The 19,640-nt window shown below is 53.1% G+C and overlaps 1 protein-coding gene across 1 annotated transcript; it reads right to left on the bottom strand.

The window, feature by feature from the left end:
• Nucleotides 1-2,918: 2,918 nt before the first annotated feature.
• On the bottom strand, nucleotides 2,919-19,413 carry LOC111942332 (uncharacterized). The gene is made up of 4 exons (XM_086874282.1): nucleotides 19,296-19,413; nucleotides 9,800-9,952; nucleotides 4,971-5,049; nucleotides 2,919-4,784 (listed from the first exon to the last, which is right to left on the bottom strand). The coding sequence occupies exons 3-4, from the start codon at nucleotides 5,020-5,022 to the stop codon at nucleotides 3,778-3,780; spliced, it is 1,059 nt and encodes a 352-aa protein (XP_086730408.1). The 5' UTR covers nucleotides 5,023-5,049; nucleotides 9,800-9,952; nucleotides 19,296-19,413; the 3' UTR covers nucleotides 2,919-3,777.
• Nucleotides 19,414-19,640: the final 227 nt, after the last annotated feature.

The raw sequence follows: 19,640 nt of genomic DNA, 5'->3' as shown, positions 1-19,640 counted from the left end.
TGATGATTACTTTAGGCAGGAGCAGCAAATGCAAGAATGAGCCAAACAAGCTATTCCTGTGTTCTCATGTCCGGCACAGCAGTAACTGGGAGTTCAAGAATGGATTCAGGAAGCAATGGGTGCACAGGGAGCCACCAAGACTTTGGGATGCAGAAATGGACCAGCCTGGTGCCTGTGCCTGGGCTGCACCGGGCTGAGTCCAACTGGATGATCTAACAATGGCTGAATGGACACACCATGGGCCACTGGAGACTCCTACTCCTAGTTCTGTGAGCTACAGTATTCATTTGTGATTCACCAGATGATTTTTTAATCCTTGCTTGAAATCCAGGAGAAGAAAAGGTCAACATGGAGAAGTGTTCTTCCAATTCTGGTGACAGTTGTGTCTGCACACCACCTGTGCCCATGGCAGGGTGGTTGGAACTGGATGATGTTTATGATACTTTGCAACACAAAGTACTCCGGGATTCTTTGGTTCCCCAAGCGGAGACCAAAACTGAGCCGTGTAAATCCCTGCTTTTTTTCAGTGCCTGCTGCTTCTTCCTTTGTTCCAAGCAAGTCCAGGATTTTATTTCATGTGTCTTTAAGGTGCCTGGACAGAAGAGAGGGAGGGCAGCTGCAGCGCAGGGCTTGAGTCCCATCAGAGTCTCTCTCTCTCACAATGGTGCCAATGCCGCTGCCTTGGGACACCTGAGTGTGTAAGGTGAGCCCACCCTCAGGCACGGCCATCCAAGTCAGTCAGGGGCACAAGCTGCAACTGAAGCTGCCAAGCATTGCTGTGAGGCTGCAAGTGAAGAGAAAGCCATTGTGGCCAATTCTGCTGAAGCCTTTTGCCAAACCAAAGGCAGCTGTGCCCACAGCCTCCCCCTGTTTGGCACCCGGCTGCTGCGGACGCCTCAGTGCGCAGGTGCCGACGTTGGGGCTGCTGCTGTTCCTGTGCACACTCTGCTGCTGTTCCTGTGCACACTCTGCTGCTGTTCCTGTGCACACTCTGCTGCTGTTTCTGTGGGCTCCAGAGCCGCTTGGGCAGCAGCCACTGGGCAGCCCTGCCGGAGGGGACATCGCCACCCTCCCCATGGTGGCAGCAGCTCTGCGGGCCCCGAGCTCTGTGTCAGGGGACCCTCGGTCACAGCACCATGGCCTGGGCAGCCGTGAGGGTCGGGGCTGGCTCTGCCCACTGCCCCTTATCGCAGGCACCCAGTGGCCGTGGCCTGGCAGCACCCCCTGCCCTCCATGTCCCCAGCCAGCCCAGCCTGGGCACCTCGGGCTGTCCCCACCCTCCTGGAGAGGTGTTGTCCCAGCTTCGAGGGCTTCTGCTGCAGGCCTGGGAGACATTTTGGGGAAGCACCAGAGCAGCCAGGTGTCAGGAAAAAGGCGGCTGCCCGGGGGCTGCTTATGGCCTCTGATACCTCATTCCTCAGGGCTTCCCACCACCCCGGCCCCTCAGGGGCCTCCTGTCCCCTTGGAACCTCCTGCCACCCACTCCCTCACACATCCCCCTTGTGCTTTCCCACTGCCTTGTCCCATCTGGGCCTCCACAGCCCCTCATCCATTTACAGCCTCCCAGCACCCCGTCCCCTCAGGGTCTCCCCCAGCCTGGCCCAGCAGCAGCGCCGCAGCCCCACAGGAGCTCCAGAGGAGCTGGATCAAGAGGCACCTGGGAGCCCTCAGCAATCCAGGGAGCACCACACGGGCACGAGGACACAGATGGCGCTGCCTGGCTGGGACAGGGCTTGTGCCTTCAGCAGAACCACCAAAGGCCAAGGGTTTCTGGCCATTTCCCTGCACCACTGCACGCCCTGACAGGTTGCTGAGCACAAGACCCCTTTTCCCTCTCTTCCCCTATGCCCCACACACCCTGGGCAGCAAAAGAAAGGTCCTGGGACTCTGTTTATTATAACATATCCTGTATTTACTGTAAGGGAACATTTTAATAGAGAAAAGCATGATATTTTAGTAAAAGCCTGTCTGCACAACCCAGCTTTTAATTCAGGCGACAATATTAAAAGCAGTGTCTTTGAAACTCTCCTGGAACAGCGAGAATAAAGAAAAACAATGGCATTCTGTACATGGAAAAGAATGTAAACAATATGTGTTAACCAGTTGTAGCCTGTTAAGCCCTGTGAACCCTGTTGGACCCTATAAAAGTGTGCTAAAGATAGAAATAAACGATGTTTGCTACACCTCTATGAGGACTCAGTGAATAGTCTGAGAGGTTTTCCATTAGCCTATTGGACCAAAATGTTATATATTGCTGTGGGGAGCAGAAACTCTGACTTCCACAAGCTATGGCTGACTTGTTGCTCCTCTATAAATCTCACGCCTTGAGACTGATATCTTATCGAGCTACTTGCGCAATAAATCATCTCAAAGCATAGTGGTTCCACCCTCATTTTTCACCTTGACACCAAACACACCCTGGAGATGTCTGGGGCCATTCATCATTTCTCTGCTCTGCAGCACCGAGGCAACGCACTCCGGCTACAGCTCTGAGCTCATGCCCATGGCAACCAGCCCTGGCAATGGGGCTCCATGGAGCTGCTCTCAGGAACATCCCAAGAGTTGGGGAGTGCCCCAAAAGTGCCTCAGAAATGTGAGATACCCCAAAATCTCTTCAGGAATGTGAAATATCCCAAAACTCACTCAGTAATGGGCTCCCCCTTTGATCATTATCCCCAAACTTTGGCTGTCTCATTGCAGACCCCACCCCACATCCCAAATCCCAACCCCAACCCATCCCATCTCTGCTGGACATCAAGACCCCCTTCCCAAGCCTTACTTTCCTTATTTCACACCTCCCAAACTCCATCCCACCCAATACCCATCTCACCCCTCCTGATCTGCATCCCACTTCACCCAATCCCCTTCCAACCCCTTTCCACCTGATGCCTTGAGGAAGGCTGACCTAGAACAGAGGCTGGACAGAGTTGAGAATAAAGTTTATTAAAATGCCTTAAAGGATACACCTTGGGCAGTAGAAGAACCTGGCCAGGGCTACACCCAAAATGGACCAGAAATGGTCACAAAAATGGACAAGTGATCATGAGGTCTCACATTTTCAGAAGTTTAGGTCCATCTGCATATTCATTGTCCAATTACAGCTTCAGATGAGGAAGTCCCATCCTTCTTGTTTTCTCTCTTCAGTCCACCCTTGTTCATGCTTTTGGGCATGGAACTTGTAACAATTGTCCTTGGTATCAAGCTAGAAAAGGAATTGTTTTGTCTACCTACTCTGTGAAGAGAGCTCACTAGCACTTAATAGGAAGTTCAAAACTACAAACCTAGGCAGTGCAGAATTTGAAAAATATGAAAGCTAAAATTTAAGGCAACACACCCTGAGGGACTGTGGAATCCAGCAATTTTGGGTGGGATTGAGTAGATTTCAATGGCACTGAGTGGTTTTGAGGTGACAGATAGAACTCGCTCATCTCCTTGAGTGGCAAGAGATGGAGACAAATAAACCAAATACCCCCAAAACCCTCCCCATTACCTCCCTGAATACCAGATTCCCTTCAAGCACTAGTAAAAGAGATGTTTTAGATGCCTTTGATGAATCTGTAGACTTTTACCTAAATTTTGTCTGTTTTAAAGGGATGAAGATGAATCAAAAGAAAATTAAGGCCAAATCAAAATGACCACCAGCCCAGTGTGTTGCCAACACAGATCACTGGGAACGTGGGTCATCAGGTCCTGCCCAACGTGGGTCCTCTGATGGGGGACGGAGCTGAAGCAGCGCATGGACACCTTCCTGCACTTGGGGCACTCACAGGGCTTCCCTTACCGGTGCATCCGTTGGTGCTGGGTCAAGTTAGAGCTGTGGCTGAAGCTCTTCCCACACTGGGGACACTCGTAGGGCCTCTCCCCAGTGTGGATGCGCCGGTGCTTGATGAGGTTGGAGTTGTGCTTGAAGCCCTTCCTGCACTCAGGGCAGCGGAAGGGCCTCTCATCCGTGTGAATCAGCTGGTGCTGGAGGAGATGGGAGCTGGTCTGAAACCTCTTCCCACACTGGAGACACTCGTAGGGCCTCTCCCCAGTGTGGATCATCTGGTGGATGGTCAGTTTGGACCTCCGGCTGTAGGTCATCCCACATTCCTCACACTCATAGGGACGTTCCCCAGTGTGAGTCCTCTGGTGGATGGTCAGGCTGGAGCTGTGGCTGAAGCTCTTCCCACATTCCCCACACTTGTAGGGCTTCACCCCAGTGTGGATGCGCTGGTGCCTGATGACATGGGAGTTGTGCTTGAAGCCCTCCCCACAGTCAGGGCAGCGGAAGGGCCTCTCATCCGTGTGAATCCGCTGGTGCAGGAGGAGATTGGAGCTCCTCTGAAACCTCTTCCCACACTCAGGACACTCGTAGGGCCTCTCCCCAGTGTGGATGCGCTGGTGGATGATGAGGTGGGAGCTGCAGTAGAAGCCCTTCCCACATTCCCCACACTTGTAGGCCCATTCCCCAGTGTGGATCATCTGGTGGCAGATCAGGCTGTTGCTCTGGCTGAAGCTCTTCCCACACTCCAAGCACTTGTAGGGCTTCTCCCCATCCTGAAGCTGCTCATGGACCACCAGCTCAGAGCCCCGTCTGGATCTCCGGTCGCCTTCCCGGCACAGGGTGGGTCTTTCCTCCTCAGAGCACCCTGGGATGGGTTTGGAGCCCCTCCTCCTGTGGGATCTCCATGGCTTTTCTTCCCTGTTGGATTCCTGTGCTGTGGAGCCACTCAAAACAGCTTCTTCCATGAGGTTCTGCCGTGGGGATTTGTCCTCTCTGGTCTCCATCCTCAGCTCCTTGTCTGGGGGAGGAAGGACAAGGAGAGGATGGGATTTGCCTCCGTGCCAGAGGGAAGGGGAAGGAGATCCCCCCAGTGCGTCCCCGGCAGGACGGCGTCGGCAGCGGGGTTGTCCTGCAGCCGGGGGCCAGGCTGGGCTGGGAGATGGAGCAGGAGAGAGGGGGAAAGGGGCACTGACTTCCTCCTTACCTGCCTGGGTGTCCTGGGAGATCTTCCTCTTCCTCACAGCCTCCTTCTCCATCCAGCCAAGGTTTGGGAATGGGAAATCCTGGTTTGGGGAGAAATACAATTCATGAGCAGATTGGGTTAGGGAGTTTGTTCTGCCCAAGTCCATCTCTAGAACTCACCAGCCATCCATAAAAACATCCCAAACACCAAAATTCAGCCCTGAAAATGCCTCCCAGGATTTCCCCATCTCTGGTCTCTCCCTTTTGGTGTTCAGGGGTTCCCCCCGTCCCAGTTCCTGGGGGTCACACTTGTACTGGGGTTCCTCTGTCTGCTCAGTCCCTGCCCTCCCCAGGCTGCTGGGAGTGCCAGGAATCTGAAAAGTTCCCCCCATTTCCATCTCCTCATTTACAGGTGATGGGGCTTTTTGGATTCCTATGGTCCCTTTTCCCCTCATTCTCTGCTTAGGGGTGCAGGTAGTCCAAGGAGTCCCCCCTGCCCCTCTCCAGGCTGTTGAGGGTCCCGTGAATTGTGGTGCTCCCCCTCTCTGGGCTCCCCACTTTGGGGTCCTGGGGGACACAGGGCTTTGCTCCTCCAGGCTGCTTCTGCCAGCAGCCGCCACCAGGACCCCCCAATGTCCCCCCAGGGGGTATTCTGCACTCAGCTTTGGAGTTCTTCATTCTCCAATCATCCCCCCTAAAAACCCAACCCAGGAACCCCCCAGGGTATCTGGGCCAAACTCCCCCTCCCTGGTCACCTCTGGGATGGGGGGTGATGATCTCACAGGTGGGGGCTGTGAATTCAGGGAATGTTGGACCTTGTGGTTCCTTCTCCTTTCCCTGATCCTCCTTTGTCCCTCCTCTTCCTCCTGCTCCTCCTCTCTAACCCCACCTCCTTCTCTTACTTCCATCCCTCCTCCTCCTCCCCCAGGAGCAGCGACACCCTCGGTGCCCCGTTCCCAAACCCCTCACAGCCCACGGCAGGAGCGGGGATGGAGCCGGGACAGGTCGGGATGGGCAGCGCGGGGCTCTCCGCTGCTCCCACCCGCTGGGGACGGGGGGAACCCGGCCCGGGGAAAAGGAGAGGGAAACTGGGAAAATTGGGGGCTGCAGATCCAACCTGGGGCTGGCTGGGGACCCTGGCTGGGGACTGCCAGCCCTTGGGGCTCCTCTGGGGAGATGTGGGAGGGGGGAACACAGAGAGGGCTGGGGGACCCCAGGAGTGGCAGCACTGGCAGGGACTGGTTTGGACTGGGGTAACTGGAACCTTACTGGGGTAACTGGGAATGATTGGGAATGAGCACAAGCATGCTGCGGGCAGCTGGGATATACTGGGAGTGATTGTGACCATCCTGGGGAAATTGAAATCACGCTGGGAACAACGGGAACAACTGGGATTGACTGGGTCTGCACCGGGGGCAACTGGGCATGACTGGGACCATGCTGGGAGGGTCTGGGATCATCTGGGGAGGGACTGCAACTATACTGGGATTAAACTGGGTGCAACTGGGATCACACAGAGAGGAACAGGGAGTGACTGGAACCATGCTGAGGTCCTACTGGGATCACAGTGGGAGCAGCTGGGCCATGCTGGGCAATACTGGGACCATACTGGCAGCAACTGGGACTGCACTCAGGGTGACTGGGAGTGACTAGGAGCAACTGGGATCAGGCTGGAAACACCTGAGGAGTGACTAGGAGCAACTGGGATAGACTGGGAGAAACTGAAACCACAGTGCAGGTAAATGGGAACAACTGGAACCACACTGGATAATCCTGGGAGCAGCTGTGCCCATGCTGGGGTCATACTGGGATCCTACTGGAACTAGCTGGGATCATACTGGGAGTGACTGCAAAGGGGCTGGCTGTGACTGGAACTGTGCTGGAGGTGACTGGGAGCAACTGGGCCCATCCTGGGAGTAACAGGGAGTCACTCTGGCCATGACTGGAACCATACTGGGAGGATCTGGGAGTGACTGGAACCATACTGGGAGTGACTGAGATTGTAGTGGGAGTGACTGGGATCATCCTGGAAGTGACTGGAACCATACTGGGAGTGACAATGGCTCCTACAGGGATAGCACTGGGAACCACTGGGATTACAGTGGGTGTGAATGGAACCTGACTGGGGGTTACTGGGAGCTACTGGGCCCATGCTGGGAGGAAAATGTGGACACATTGGGAGCAACTGGGATCAACTGGAAGGTACTGGAACCATGCTGAGGGGACTGAGACCACAGCTGGGATCATACTGGGAGGAACTGGGAGCCACTGGGAAAGACTGGGATCATTCTGAGGTAACTAAAACCTTACAGGGGCAACTGGGATATACTGGGAGTGTCTGTGACCATACTGGGAACAGCTGGAACCACACTGGGGGCAACTGGGAGTGAGTGGAACCATGCTGAGATGGACTGGGACTATTCCAGGGACAACTGGGATCATACTGGTAGGAACTGGGAACAATTACAACTATTCTGGGATCACACTCAACTGGGATCATACTGGGATCACAGTGGGAGCAGCTGGGTCCCTGCTGGCTGAGACTGGGATCCCACTGAGGGTGACTGGAATCATACTGGGATTGACTGGGAGTGGCTGGGAACAACTGGAATCATGCTGAGAGCAACTGGGAGGAGCTGGGAATGACTGGGAGCGTGCTGGGGCTGACTGGGATATACTGGGAGAGACAGGGAGTCCCAGGGATCACACTGGAGGCTACTGGGGTCACACTGGCACTGCCAGGGAGCAACTGGGGGCCACTGGCCTCATACTGGGAGTGACTGGGACCAGACTGGGAGTGACTGGGATCAGACTGGGTGTTACTGGGATGATACTGGCAGAGTGAAGGAAACTGGAAAACTGGGGAAAAAATGGAAAAAAACCCCAGAATAAATTCAAGGAAAATAGAAGGGAAAAATCAGGGAAAAAACAGAAAAATATCAGGGTTAAATTAAAAAAAAAAAAAAAAAAGAGGAAAAAATCAGGAAAAATGGGAAAATTTGGCAAAAAATTGGGGAAAAACAGGAAAAACTTTGGGGAAAAAAAAAAAAAGAGGACACACAAGGAGAAAATGGGAAAAATCTGGGAAAAAAATAGAAAAAATGGGGAAAAAAAATGAAAATAGGAAAAGAAGGAAAAATAATGAAAAACCAGGAAAAATTGAAAAGAACTTTGGAAAATCAGGAAAAAAACTGGGAAAGAACTCAGAAAAATCGGGAAACAACCAGAAAAGAAAGAGGAATAAAATCTGGAAAAAATGGGAAAAAATTGGGAAAAACCCCAGGAATAATCAAGGAAAATTAAGGGAAATTTGAGAAGAAATTGAGATAAAGCTAGATAAAATTTTGGAAAAGAAGAGGGATAAATCAGGAGAAAATGGGAAAGGCATGAAAAAAATTGGGAAAAAATGTGAAAAATGAGGGAACATATCAGAAAAAGAAAGACGAAAGGACCCTGTGAAAAACCAGGAAAAAATTGGGAAAAATATTGGAAAAGTCAAGAAAAAAACTGAAATATTTGAGAAAACATTGCAAAAAAATCAGAAAAATGACTGGGAAAAAATTGTAAAAAAAAACCATAAAAAAAAAGAAAAATCAGGGGAAAATTAGGAAAAGGGAAAAAAAATCTGGAAAAAATCAGAAAAAAACCATAAAAAATCAGGAAAAAATTGGGGAAAACCAGAAAAATTTGGGAAAGGAAAAGGGAAAAATCTGGGAAAAAATGTGAAAAACTGCAAAAATCAAGGAATAGTTTGAGAAAAAATTCAGAAAATAATTGCAAAAAAAATTCAGAATAAGAAAGAGGAAAAAAATCAGGAAAAAATCAGGAAAAAGAAGGAAAAAATGGGGGAAATCAGGAAAAAATTGAGATAAAATTGGGAAAAATCAAGAAAAGAGAGGGGAAAGAAACATGGAAAAAATCAGGAAAAATCAGTAAACATTTAAGGAAATACCGGGAAAAATCTCGGGAAAATTGTGAAAAAATTGGGGAATAAGCAGGAAAAAAACTGCGAAAAAAAGAGGGAAAACCAGGAAAAGAATAAGGGGGGAAAACTGGGGAAAAAACAGGGAAAAATCAAGAAAAAAAAAGAGGAAGAAGACCAGGGAAAAAAAAGGGAAAATCAAGGAAAAAAATCAGGGTAAAATGATGAAATAAAGTGGGGAGAAAACCTTGTAAAATGGGAAAAAAATGGGGAAAAGCCAGGAAATATTAAGGAAATGAACAGGCAAAAATCAGGAAAAATCAGGAAGAAATGGAGAAAAATTGGGAAAAATCAGAAAAAAAAATCAGGAAAAAGTGGGGAAAAAAACGGGGGGAAAAATTGTGAAAAATGAGGGAAAAATCAGGAAAAAAAAAAAAAAAAGAAAATCTGGAAAAAATCTGGGAAAAAATCAGAAAAAAATTAATGAAAAAAATTGGGGGAAAATCAGGGAAAAAATTGGGAAAAATCAGGGGAAACTAGGAAAAATTAGGGGGAAATCAGGAAACATAGAGAAGAAACTGGGAAAAACAGGAAAAATTGGGGGAAAAAGGAGGGAAGAATCAAGAAAAAAATAGGGGAATTCAGGAAAAACTGGAAAAACTAGAAAAAGTGGGAAAAATGCAGAAAAATTAAAGAAAACAGGAAAAAAATCAGGAAAAAATGGGAAAAAAAGAGGAAAAAAAATTGGGAAAATACCAGGAAAAAATGAGGAAAATCATTGACAAAGCGAGGAAAAGAAAGACAAAAATAATCTGGAAAAAGCAGGAAAAAATGGGGAAAAAAACTAGGAAAAAATGGGAAAAATCAGGAAAAAACCAGGATGAAATCCACCTATCCCATTTTTCCATGGAATTTTGGGAATTGCCTACTTGGGAGGTGGTAGAAGAATTTCCAGACCAGGGAATGCAGGAAGCGGGGAAAGCTAGAATTGCGGATGAGCTGGTCCAGATTTTTGGGAAGGTAGATGGCTGGTCCTCTTCCAGCTTCCACAGTGTTCAGATGAATCCCACACCTCCTTCCGGCTGGAAATTATGGAAAAATCATGGGAAAGTTGTGATTCAAATTCATGGAGTTTTGCCTCCAAAACACCCTTTTTTCCTGCCATAATTTCTATTCTCCCCCCCCCGCCCCCAAAATTTCAATTTTTCCCCCTCCAAAATATTAATTTTTGGGATAATTAAATGGGGAAGATAGGGGGAAATGTGGAAAAATAGGATGGAAATGGAGAAAAAAAGGGGAAAAGTTGGGGAAAACTAGAGAAAAATGGGGGAAAGAAAAATGGGAGACAAAATGGGGGAAAATCGACCCAAAATGGGATAAAAATAGGGAAAAATGGGATGGAAATGGAGGAAAAATTGGGAAAAATGGGAGAAAGAAATGGAAGAAAATGGGGATAAAATTGTGGAAAATTGAGATAAAACCTGGATAAAAATAGGGGGGAAAATAGGGAAAACTGGGATAAAAATCAGAATAAAAATGGTAAAGATGAGGCAAAAATGGGGGAAAATGGAAGAAAATGGGGAAAATAGGAGAGAACATGGGGAAAAAACTGGGGGAAATGGAGCAAAATTAAGGTAAAATTGGGAAATGGAAAATAAATAGATTAAAAAGGGGAAAAAATGGGAAAAAATAGGAAAACGTGGGGAACAATTTGAGTAAAAATGGAGGAAAAACAGGAAAAAAAATCAGAAAAAATGGGAAAAAATGAGGAAAATGAGATAAAAACGGGAGAAATGGAGGAAAAAAAGAAAAAAGTGTGGAAAAAATTGGGGAAAAATAAAAAATAGGATAAAAATGGGGGAAAATGGTATGAAAATGGGATAAAAATTAGAAAAAATAGAGCAAAAATAAGGAAAAAATGGGGGAAAACTGGATAAAAATGTGGAAAAATGGGATAAAGTGGAGACAAATTGTACTCTAATAGGGAATGACTGGGAGTGATTTGGCTTATCGTGGGGCACAGAGGAAACTGGAGCCACAGGGGGTGAGCAACTGGGCAATGCTGGGAGCAGCCACTGCCGGCACCGGGAGCCCCGAACCCCTTTCCCGGCCATGCCGGACCCGCATCCCCCTGGCCCCTTTGCCGGGGCTCTGCCGCCACCGCCACCGGGACCCCCCAAAAACACCTCCCGGGGACCCCCGGGGTGCCCCCGAGGGGCATCTGCGGCTCGGCTCTGGAGCCCTGCCATCCCCAAACATCCACCCCAAAAACCCCAAAGCCAGGGAGCCCCGGGGTATTTGGGGCGAGCTCCCCCTCCCCGGGCACCTGCGGGATGGGGGGCGATGGTCCCGAAGGAGCTGCAGATGCAGAGAGCGGGGAGCGCAGGTGGAGCCTCCTCTGCCTGCTCCAGCTCTTCCTCCTCCTGCTCCTCCTCTTCCTCCTCCTCTGTCCCTCCTCTTCCTCCTCCTCTGTCCCTCCTCTGTCCCTGGGCGTGGTTCGGAGCCCTCGGGTGAGCGGGGCCGGGCCGGGACACGATGGGAAAGGGCTGGGTCCCCCCCAAACCGAGCTGGGGGCAGCGGAGCTTTGGGGGAACAATGGGAACGGGGCGGGACAGGGGAACAGGGGGAGGTGGGAGCACTGAGGGTCCCCCAGTTCACCCCAGGAGCCCCAAGCCCCGTCCCAGCCCCCCCAGTTCCCCCCGCAGCCCCGGCTGAGGGGGGCTCAGCCCAGGAGCCGCCGTCGTTCGGGGCTCCCCCGAGTGCAGGAACGGGAGAGTTCCCGGCTCGGGGAGGCCCCAGCACAGGAGGGGATCTTGTCCCTCTTCCAGGGCCTTTCAGGGTCTTCAGGCCCCTCTCAAGAGAAGTTTTTCTCTTTTTCAGGTTTTTTTGGGGGGGATCCCACCACTACAGGGGTGTTTTTTCCTCCCCATTTTAGGGTGTTTGTGCGGCCGCTGCCCCACAAGCCCCTTTTGAGGGGGGATCATGACGGCTTTAAGTGACATTTTTAGGGGTGTCCCCACCCCAAGCCCCTGTAGGGGATGTTTTGTCCCCCAGGGTGGATTTTGGGGGTTCTCTCTACCATGGCCGCTTTAAGGGCCCCCGGTGTTGTCGGGTCCCACTGTAACTCCTCTTAAAAGGGCAACACCGCTCCCGTTGGTTCCGGCAGTGGAGCCCAGGAGGGGTTGGGGGTCCCGGGAGGGGTTGGGGGTACCTGGGTGATGCCGATGAAGGCGATGGGGTCCCCATGCTGGGTATAAACCTTGGTGAGGGGTTCCTGGGAATTTTCAGAAGTTCTGGGTGGTTTTGGGGCCACCGTGCTTTTTTGGGAGTTCCCAAGGGGGTTTACAGGGGTCCTGATGAGGGAATTTGGGTGATCCCGGGGGTGGAATTGGGGGTCCCAAGGCTGTTTTGGGGAACCTGCTGGTGATGGAGATGGGGACCCCATGACAGGTATGAACCTTCTCAATGGCTGTATGGGGTTTTGCGGTTTTGGGGAGTTTTTGGAGCATCCAGGGATGTGTTTGGGATCAGGGGAGGTTGGGGTGTCCCGGGGGCTTTGGGGGTTCTCGGCAGGTTTGGGGGTACCTGGGCAATGCGGGTGGCAGTGCTGGGGACCCCGTGCCGGGTTTGAACCTTCTCACAGCGCACAGGCAGTATCAGCGTGTTCAGGGAGATCCTGGGGGGCCCGGGGGGTCACCCCAAATCCCAGGGACCCCAAATGCTGAGGGACCCCCCGAACTGCCCTCACCGCTGGATCTGCTGCAGGCAGGGGGGCACCAGCACTCGGCCCCCACCCTCCACCATCACAGGGGGGCTGTGGAAGAAATCTGGGGGTGCACGGACAGGTCGGGTGGGACCCCCAAAGTCCTGGGGGAGGGGACACGGGGGGGACTTCCAGGAATTCCCGGTGTGGGGGGATGAGGGGGAACCCAAGAAGAGTTTGGGGGGCCTGGGTGGGTCATCGGGGGACCCCCAGGAGTCTTGTAGGGGGTGGGGAGGGCAAAGAACAGGGCGATCCCCAGGATGGGTTTGGGGGGGAACCGGATTGGAGCTCCCATGGCAGAGCTGGGGAGATCTGCCCATGGAATTCCATGGGAATGGCATGGCAGTGAGATCCATCCACAGAGTTCACATGGGAATTGGACAGCAGTAGAATCCATCCTTGGAAGTCTCTCGGGAATGGGACGTCTGAGATCCATCCATGGAATTTCCATGGGAATTCCCAGGTTCCCAAATTTTGCCCTCCCATATCCCACATTCGGATTCCCATATTCCCATGGGAATTCTGCCCTCCCCACCTTTACACTCCAGCACCTCCCGCCCATATCTGACATATTTCCGGAGACATTCCCTGCAGCTGTGAGCCAGGGAATTCATTAATCCCTCAGCCTGGATCTCAGGGATCCCCATGGCGGTGCCACAGTTGCCATCGCAGCCCCACAGATCCCCCAGCCCCGGCTCCCCCCGCTCAGCCCCGCTCTGGCTGTGCCGCTGCTGCAGCATCTGCAGCTCCCCGCTGGCCCCGTGCCGGTGCCGCTCCTTGTGCCGGCCCTGCCTATCCCAATATCCCAGCCCTGGCTATCCCAATATCCCAGCCCTGGCTATCCCAATATCCCAGCCCTGGCTATCCCAATATCCCAGCCCTGGCTATCCCAATATCCCAGCTCTGGCTATCCCAATATCCCAGCCCTGGCTATCCCAATATCCCAGCCCTGGCTATCCCAATATCCCGGCTCTGGCTATCCCAATATCCCGGCCCTGGCTATCCCAATATCCCGGCCCTGGCTATCCCAATATCCCGGCCCTGGCTATCCCAATATCCCGGCCCTGGCTATCCCAATATCCCGGCCCTGGCTATCCCAATATCCCAGCCCTGGCTATCCCAATATCCCAGCTCTGGCTATCCCAATATCCCAGCCCTGGCCATCCCAATATCCCAACCCTGGCCATCCCAATATCCCAGCCCTGCCTATCCCAAGATCCCAGCCCTGGCTATCCCAAAATCCCAGCCCTGGCTATCCCAATATCCCAGCCCTGGCTATCCCAATATCCCAGCTCTGGCTATCCCAATATCCCAGCCCTGGCTATCCCAAGATCCCGGCTCGGCTCCGCCCGGCCCCGCTCGCTGCGGCGGCGCTGGAAGGGGATCCCAGCCAGGGACCCCATGGACATGGACTGCGGGAAGCCCGGGCCGGGCTCCGACAGCGCCGCGTGCAGGGAACGCAGGGAGAGGAGAACTGGGGGGACATTTGGAGATTTGGGATCGGGGGGGTCACGGCTGAAGGAAAGGGGGGACGGGGAGAGCCGGGAAGGGCATTTGGGGATGCCAGGAGTGCCAAGAGGGGAGGCTAGGGCTAGCCAGATGTGGCATGGCTGGAGTTCAGGGCGTTCCTGTACCCAGGAAAGGGAGCTCCAAGGGTCCCCGCTGTCCCCATTGCCAGGACAGGGCAGGGAAAGCCGGGATGGCTGGGAATAGGGGTCCCGGCTGTCCTGAGTGCTGAGGAAAGGAGGGGCTGGCTGCTGGGAGAGGCAGGAATAGGGGTCCGGGGGGTAAATGGGTGAAGGAGAAGGGGGCTCTGGGGGCTGCGGGAGGCGGGATGGCCGGGAAAGGGGTGCAGGCGTTCCTGGTGCCGGATAAGGGGGTGCAGGGTGGGACCCACGGCCGGGAATGGGGGTTCGGTGGGATGCCGGCGGCCAGGAATGGGGGTTTAGGGGCCCCTCGGCGCTCCGGAATGGGCGATCAAAGAGTCCCGGTGCCGGGGGTCCCCCTCACCTCTCGCCGCCCACCGGGAGCGCACCCGGCCCCAGCGCTGGAGCCATCGCGCTGCTCCGCTGCGGCCCCGCCCACAGCCCCGGCCCCGCCCCCAGAGCCGCCTCCGGCCCCGCCATTGGCGCCGCTCTTTGCTGCTCGCCAGTGGCAGCCCGAGGCTGCAGTGACGTCACCGGTCGCCGGGCAGATCCCATTTTTCCTGCGGCTGCGGCTCCCCAGCCCCGGCGGAGCAGGAGCGGGCGCTGGGAGCCCGAGCCCCGATTCCCGATCTCCTTCTCTCTCTCTGCTGCTCTCTCCCTCTCTTTTGGGTGATCAGAAATGCCAGAGCGGCTGGAGAGCCCCGTGCCCAGCTCGGCTTTCCCTGGAAAGGGAGGCCTGGGGGTGCGGTGCCCCGGGATGGCCGGGAATGGGGCTCCGGGGGTCCCCAGGCTGACGGAACCGGGGGATCCAGGGCCTGGCAGGGGAGGATCCCCGGGAAAGGGGGTGCAGGGCGCTGTTGGTGCAGGAGAAGGGGGTGCAGGGGGTCCCGGAGCTGGGGAAGGAGATGCGGGGGGGTCCCCGGGCCCAGGAATGGGGATCCAAGGGGGTCCCGGGGGGCTCCCCAAAGCCCCTCCCAGGGCACAGCAGGAGCTGGGTCAGGAGCTCTGGCAGAGACAAAAGGGGGTGAGCCCGGCATGGGGGGGGACATGGGGGAGTCACAGGCACTCCCGGGGGGGGACACGACCCCCGGGGACCCCTCCTCACCTTCTCCCACGCACCCCAACAGAGCCCCTAAATGGATGAGCAGAGCTCGGTGACTGCAGTATGAAACTTGTTCAGTGGCACAGGAGGATTTAGAATTGAGGACAGGGGAAGGGTTTAACCCAGCCTCCTGTTTGAACAGCCTGGAGAGGGGGCTGGGGAGAAACCCATGCCTGCATTGAATTGAGAGAGATCCAGACCCGGGCTGGAAGAGATTTGAGACACACCCACCTTTGGACTTTGCTGTCCATAACACCCTGTCACATAAAGGTAAAACCTTACAAAAGAAAGGACTTGGAAAATCATGGTTTAGGACTTGTTACGTGGGCTTAGTGTAGCTAGCAGCTGGCCTGATAAGTTCCCTGGCAAAAACATCTTGAGAATGAAAAGTTTGTTAACATAACAAACTATTCCTGGGGAGAAAAACAAGTGCACCTGTAGTAACAAGGGATCTGTCCCATGGGAATCAGTAGAAAAAGTATGAAAACATTGTTAGAGAGAAAAGTTTGGACTGACGTGTACACTCACCATTACCAACCAGTGAACTGAGTTCCCAACCAACTGGAATTAAGCACGGTGCCTTCTGATAACCATGTAAATATAAGCTGTGTGCAATAAAGCTTTGGCTGTGATGGAAGAAGAAACAGGTGTCACTGTCCATCTCTACTGCGACACAGCCAACCAGGACATCGGGTCCTGCCGAAGCAGTGGAAAGAAGCAGCTCTGGTGGCCAAGTGGCACGGCCCATTCCAAGTGTCCCTGAGCACAGAAACAGCCCCAGCACAGCTGAACACGGGGGGACCCCTCAGCCTCGGCTCAAGGGCTCTGCAGCCCCGCAGATTTGGATTTCCCGGCTGCAGCAGGAGGATGGGAGCCGCCCCTGAGCCTGCACTGAAGGCAAGGCAGCAGCAGCCAGGGCTCCCCAGCGGGGGAAGCCCCTGGGGCTGCCCACAGATCCTCTGCTGAAATCCTCGGCCTGGGCACCCTCCTTTGGCATCTCCAGCCCCTGCGGGACAATCCTGGCTGGCACTGCTGGAGCTTCAGGGCTTTCTGTGCCTGCCCTCGCCACAGCTGCTGGGGAAGGCACCGGGAGAATTCCACTCTGGCTCTCAATTACACTCACACTCTGGGCCGGCTGGGATTAGAGTATTGGAAAATAGACCAAGTGTAAAATTATTTTTTATTTGATTTCTCCAGTCAGGCTTGGTTTGCATTTACCTTGAGGAAAGGAATTTTCAAGGATTTTTTAAAGGGATGTTCCACCACTCAGCAGAGATGAGCTTAACATCTCAACAGACTGGGAAGAGCCCAAAAGATTCCCACAAAGACAACGACCATCAACAAAACATCAAGGCCCCACAGCAAACATCAACCAACATCTACCCCAGACACTGCCCTGGCACAGCTGGAGACACCTGGTCTGGAAAAGGCTGAGCAGGAAATCCAGGAGTGCAGACCTAATTCACATCAGAATTAGGGGTGCAACAGAAATCCAGGTGCAACAGGAAACCAAGCACTAAGGACGCCACAACTTGGAAACAATGAACACTAAACCAATGGATTTCTATGGGTTCAGACTGTATAAAGTTTAGGAAACATCTAGTAAAACTCACATGTCATGGAATGATTTTCTCTGCACATGCAGACTATGTGTAGTTGAAATGATTCTGTTCAGAATCAAGGAATGCTTTATTTCTCTAATAACATTGTTGGAGAGTTTTTGCTTTTCACAGTTTCAGTGAAAGGATTACACCATTAGAAGAACTTTAAGTAATAATTCTACTTTTCTGTTCGCAGTTCTGTTTGGGCCAGGGGTGTGAGAATCAGTTTTAGACAGAGGAGAAGTATTAGAAAATACTTGATTGCTTTCTAATTTTTGTTTTTATGTTTGTGCGTGGCTCTTAGTGATGACAAAATTATGGTATGGGTTTTTCCATGTTCACATTTAAGCTGCATTTTGAAAAGTAGAAGAGTTTGAAAAGAGTCCCTTTAAAAGGTAAACAGTTAATAGAAAATTGTTTAAAAAAAACAACAAAGAAACAGCAGATAGGGGAGGGAGCCCTCCATGTGAGTCATCCCATGGCTGCCCTGGAAGAGAAGCTTCATTCCAGGCAGCCAGGACAGGAGCTTTAGAAATGCAAATTAACACCTCTGGGGCAAAGCATGGACAATGTACCCGGGTGTTCCTGCCTGGGGGAGGAATTGGGCTGAATTCCTCTGCCCCTCACCCCAAGCTCTGCCTGGGGGCACAGATGGAATTTGCACAGCTAAAGGCAGAGCCCATGGTGAGGATATCTGACTCTGCAGCAGAAATTGGTTAAGCTAAAAAGGAAAACTGCAAATGGAGATTGTTGTGAAAATTTCACTATAAAAAATGGGGGAGGAATCATCCCACTCCCCACCCCAACCTGTGCTCTCACTTTCTATGTTATCCAGGGTGAATTAGAGCACTGGGGTTTTTTTTGCTACCCCAAGTTAAGGGAAATCAGTTGGGAATCCAAGTATGTGCTGATTTAATTAGAGAAAAGCCCAAAATTGATGCAACCCTGGCTTGAGGGAGCACCCAAAAATGGGGAAAAGATGAACAGCCACCAGAACAAATCCTGCAACACCATGGGCCAGCCCCGGGGAACCCTAACAAATTCATATCAGGTACCAGAGAAACCATTTATTATTTCCATGGCATAATTACATTACAGGATGTCCTTAAAATAATCCCCAACCAGACAGCTCCAGTTCCTGACTTTCTTCACAATCAATCCACCGAGATGAGGAACACAACATTTCACCATGGGATGGGGTCAGATTATCTTTTAGCAGAAAAAGGAGGCAGCGTTTGTGGAAAATTAAATGACTCAAACTGCTGTTGGCAAATAGGTCACAGAGGAAAAGTGGAGAAACAGATAACAAAAGATAGAAGAAAAGAGCTCATGTACCAGTCCAAATGTGGAAAGGATGGGCATGGGCAACTTTTTGTGGTTCCCTGGCAGACCATGGGTTAAACGAATGCAGTTTCTCCTCTCATGTGCTACAGCAACTCTCATCTTTTCACCATGCACACACCTTGCTGAGTGCAGCTCATTCAGCAGCTGAGCAAGGGGATGCAGGGGGCAGCCAGGCCTCCTGAGCCACAAACGGCTACAAAAGGACAGCGAATGAGGGCACTGAGAGCAATCCCAAAATCAAAGAACACCCAGGAAGAAAAAACAGAGTCAATGAGTGAATCTGCTTGCAGATAGGGCCACGGACTTGCACATAAGGAAGCAGTGGGAAAAAGCATCAGTTTCAGAAAATGTTACCAATTGACAAGGACCGCTGCTCTGACAATGTCCCGCTAAATTCCTGAACTTCCAGAAGAACAAAGACTTAACAGAGCCATCAATATCGGATGTTATACAAAAGTGGTGGGTACATATTAACCGGGACATGCAGGAGGCAGATGGGGAAGTCTGAACCTTCCAAGCACCTCCGCCAGTGGGGAAAGGGACAGGGACACGCGGCCGGGAAAATCAGGACAAAAACGAGGCCGCGTCCTCCAGCAGCTGGAGAGAGCGCACGGCAAATGCCCCACGGCCTCTCCCTTTGGGCAGCAATAAAGTCACTCTCACACCGCTCCTCTGCCTCCTTTGGCCACACAAACCTCTGGCGCCGGGAATTTTCCCGCCCAGCCCCGGGCACAGCGCAGCCACCTCCGGGCTACCGACACGAAGCGGGACGAGCCAGCGCTGCTCCGGCACCGGCTCCTGCCGAGGCCCCAGCGGGAAGGAGACCGCGGGCAGCCGCTCCCGCAGCGCCCTCACGCCAGGGCCAACACGGGCCGGCCACGGCACAAGCCACCCGCCACAGCCCCCTGCCGCCCCCTCCCGGGCCCGCAGCGAGCCCCGAGCCCCCGCAGAACCGAGCGCGGCTCCCACCTGCGATGGCTGGGGCCGCCTCCGAGCTCCGCCGCCGCCTCACCGGGCTCCGGCCGCTGCCGCCGCTGCCGGGCCCGCACAGACGCTCCGGCAATGGCGGCTCTCCTGCCCCACGGCCGCCCTGGGGGCGCCAGCGGGGCCGGGCTTGTCCCCGCTCTGCCCAATCAGCACGCGCCAGAGCCACGAGTGACGGCAGCAGCAGCCAATCGCAGCCAGCGGCGGGCTCTGCACACGGCACAGCCCCGCCCCGCGCTCTCAGGGCCCGCCCCGGGCTGTGTGAGGGGAAGGGCGGAGATGAGGAACAGGCCTGGAACGGGCCCGGCCCGAGCCGCCATTGAGCTCCCA

The sequence above is a fragment of the Cyanistes caeruleus genome, unplaced genomic scaffold (genome assembly GCF_971803275.1).
Source record: "Cyanistes caeruleus unplaced genomic scaffold, bCyaCae1.hap1.1 HAP1_SCAFFOLD_186, whole genome shotgun sequence".
Taxonomy (NCBI): domain Eukaryota; kingdom Metazoa; phylum Chordata; class Aves; order Passeriformes; family Paridae; genus Cyanistes; species Cyanistes caeruleus.
This window is presented reverse-complemented; position numbering and strand designations above follow the sequence as displayed.

What these genes read in the sequence shown, in the direction of transcription:
- LOC111942332 (XM_086874282.1), bottom strand. Translation starts at nt 5,022, where the DNA reads ATGGAGAAGGAGGCTGTGAGGAAGAGGAAGATCTCCCAGGACACCCAG. An exon ending in CTCCCAGGACACCCAGGCAG is followed by an intron (nt 4,785 to 4,970) that starts GTAAGGAGGAAG and finishes TTCCTCCCCCAG; the next exon opens with ACAAGGAGCTGAGGATGGAG.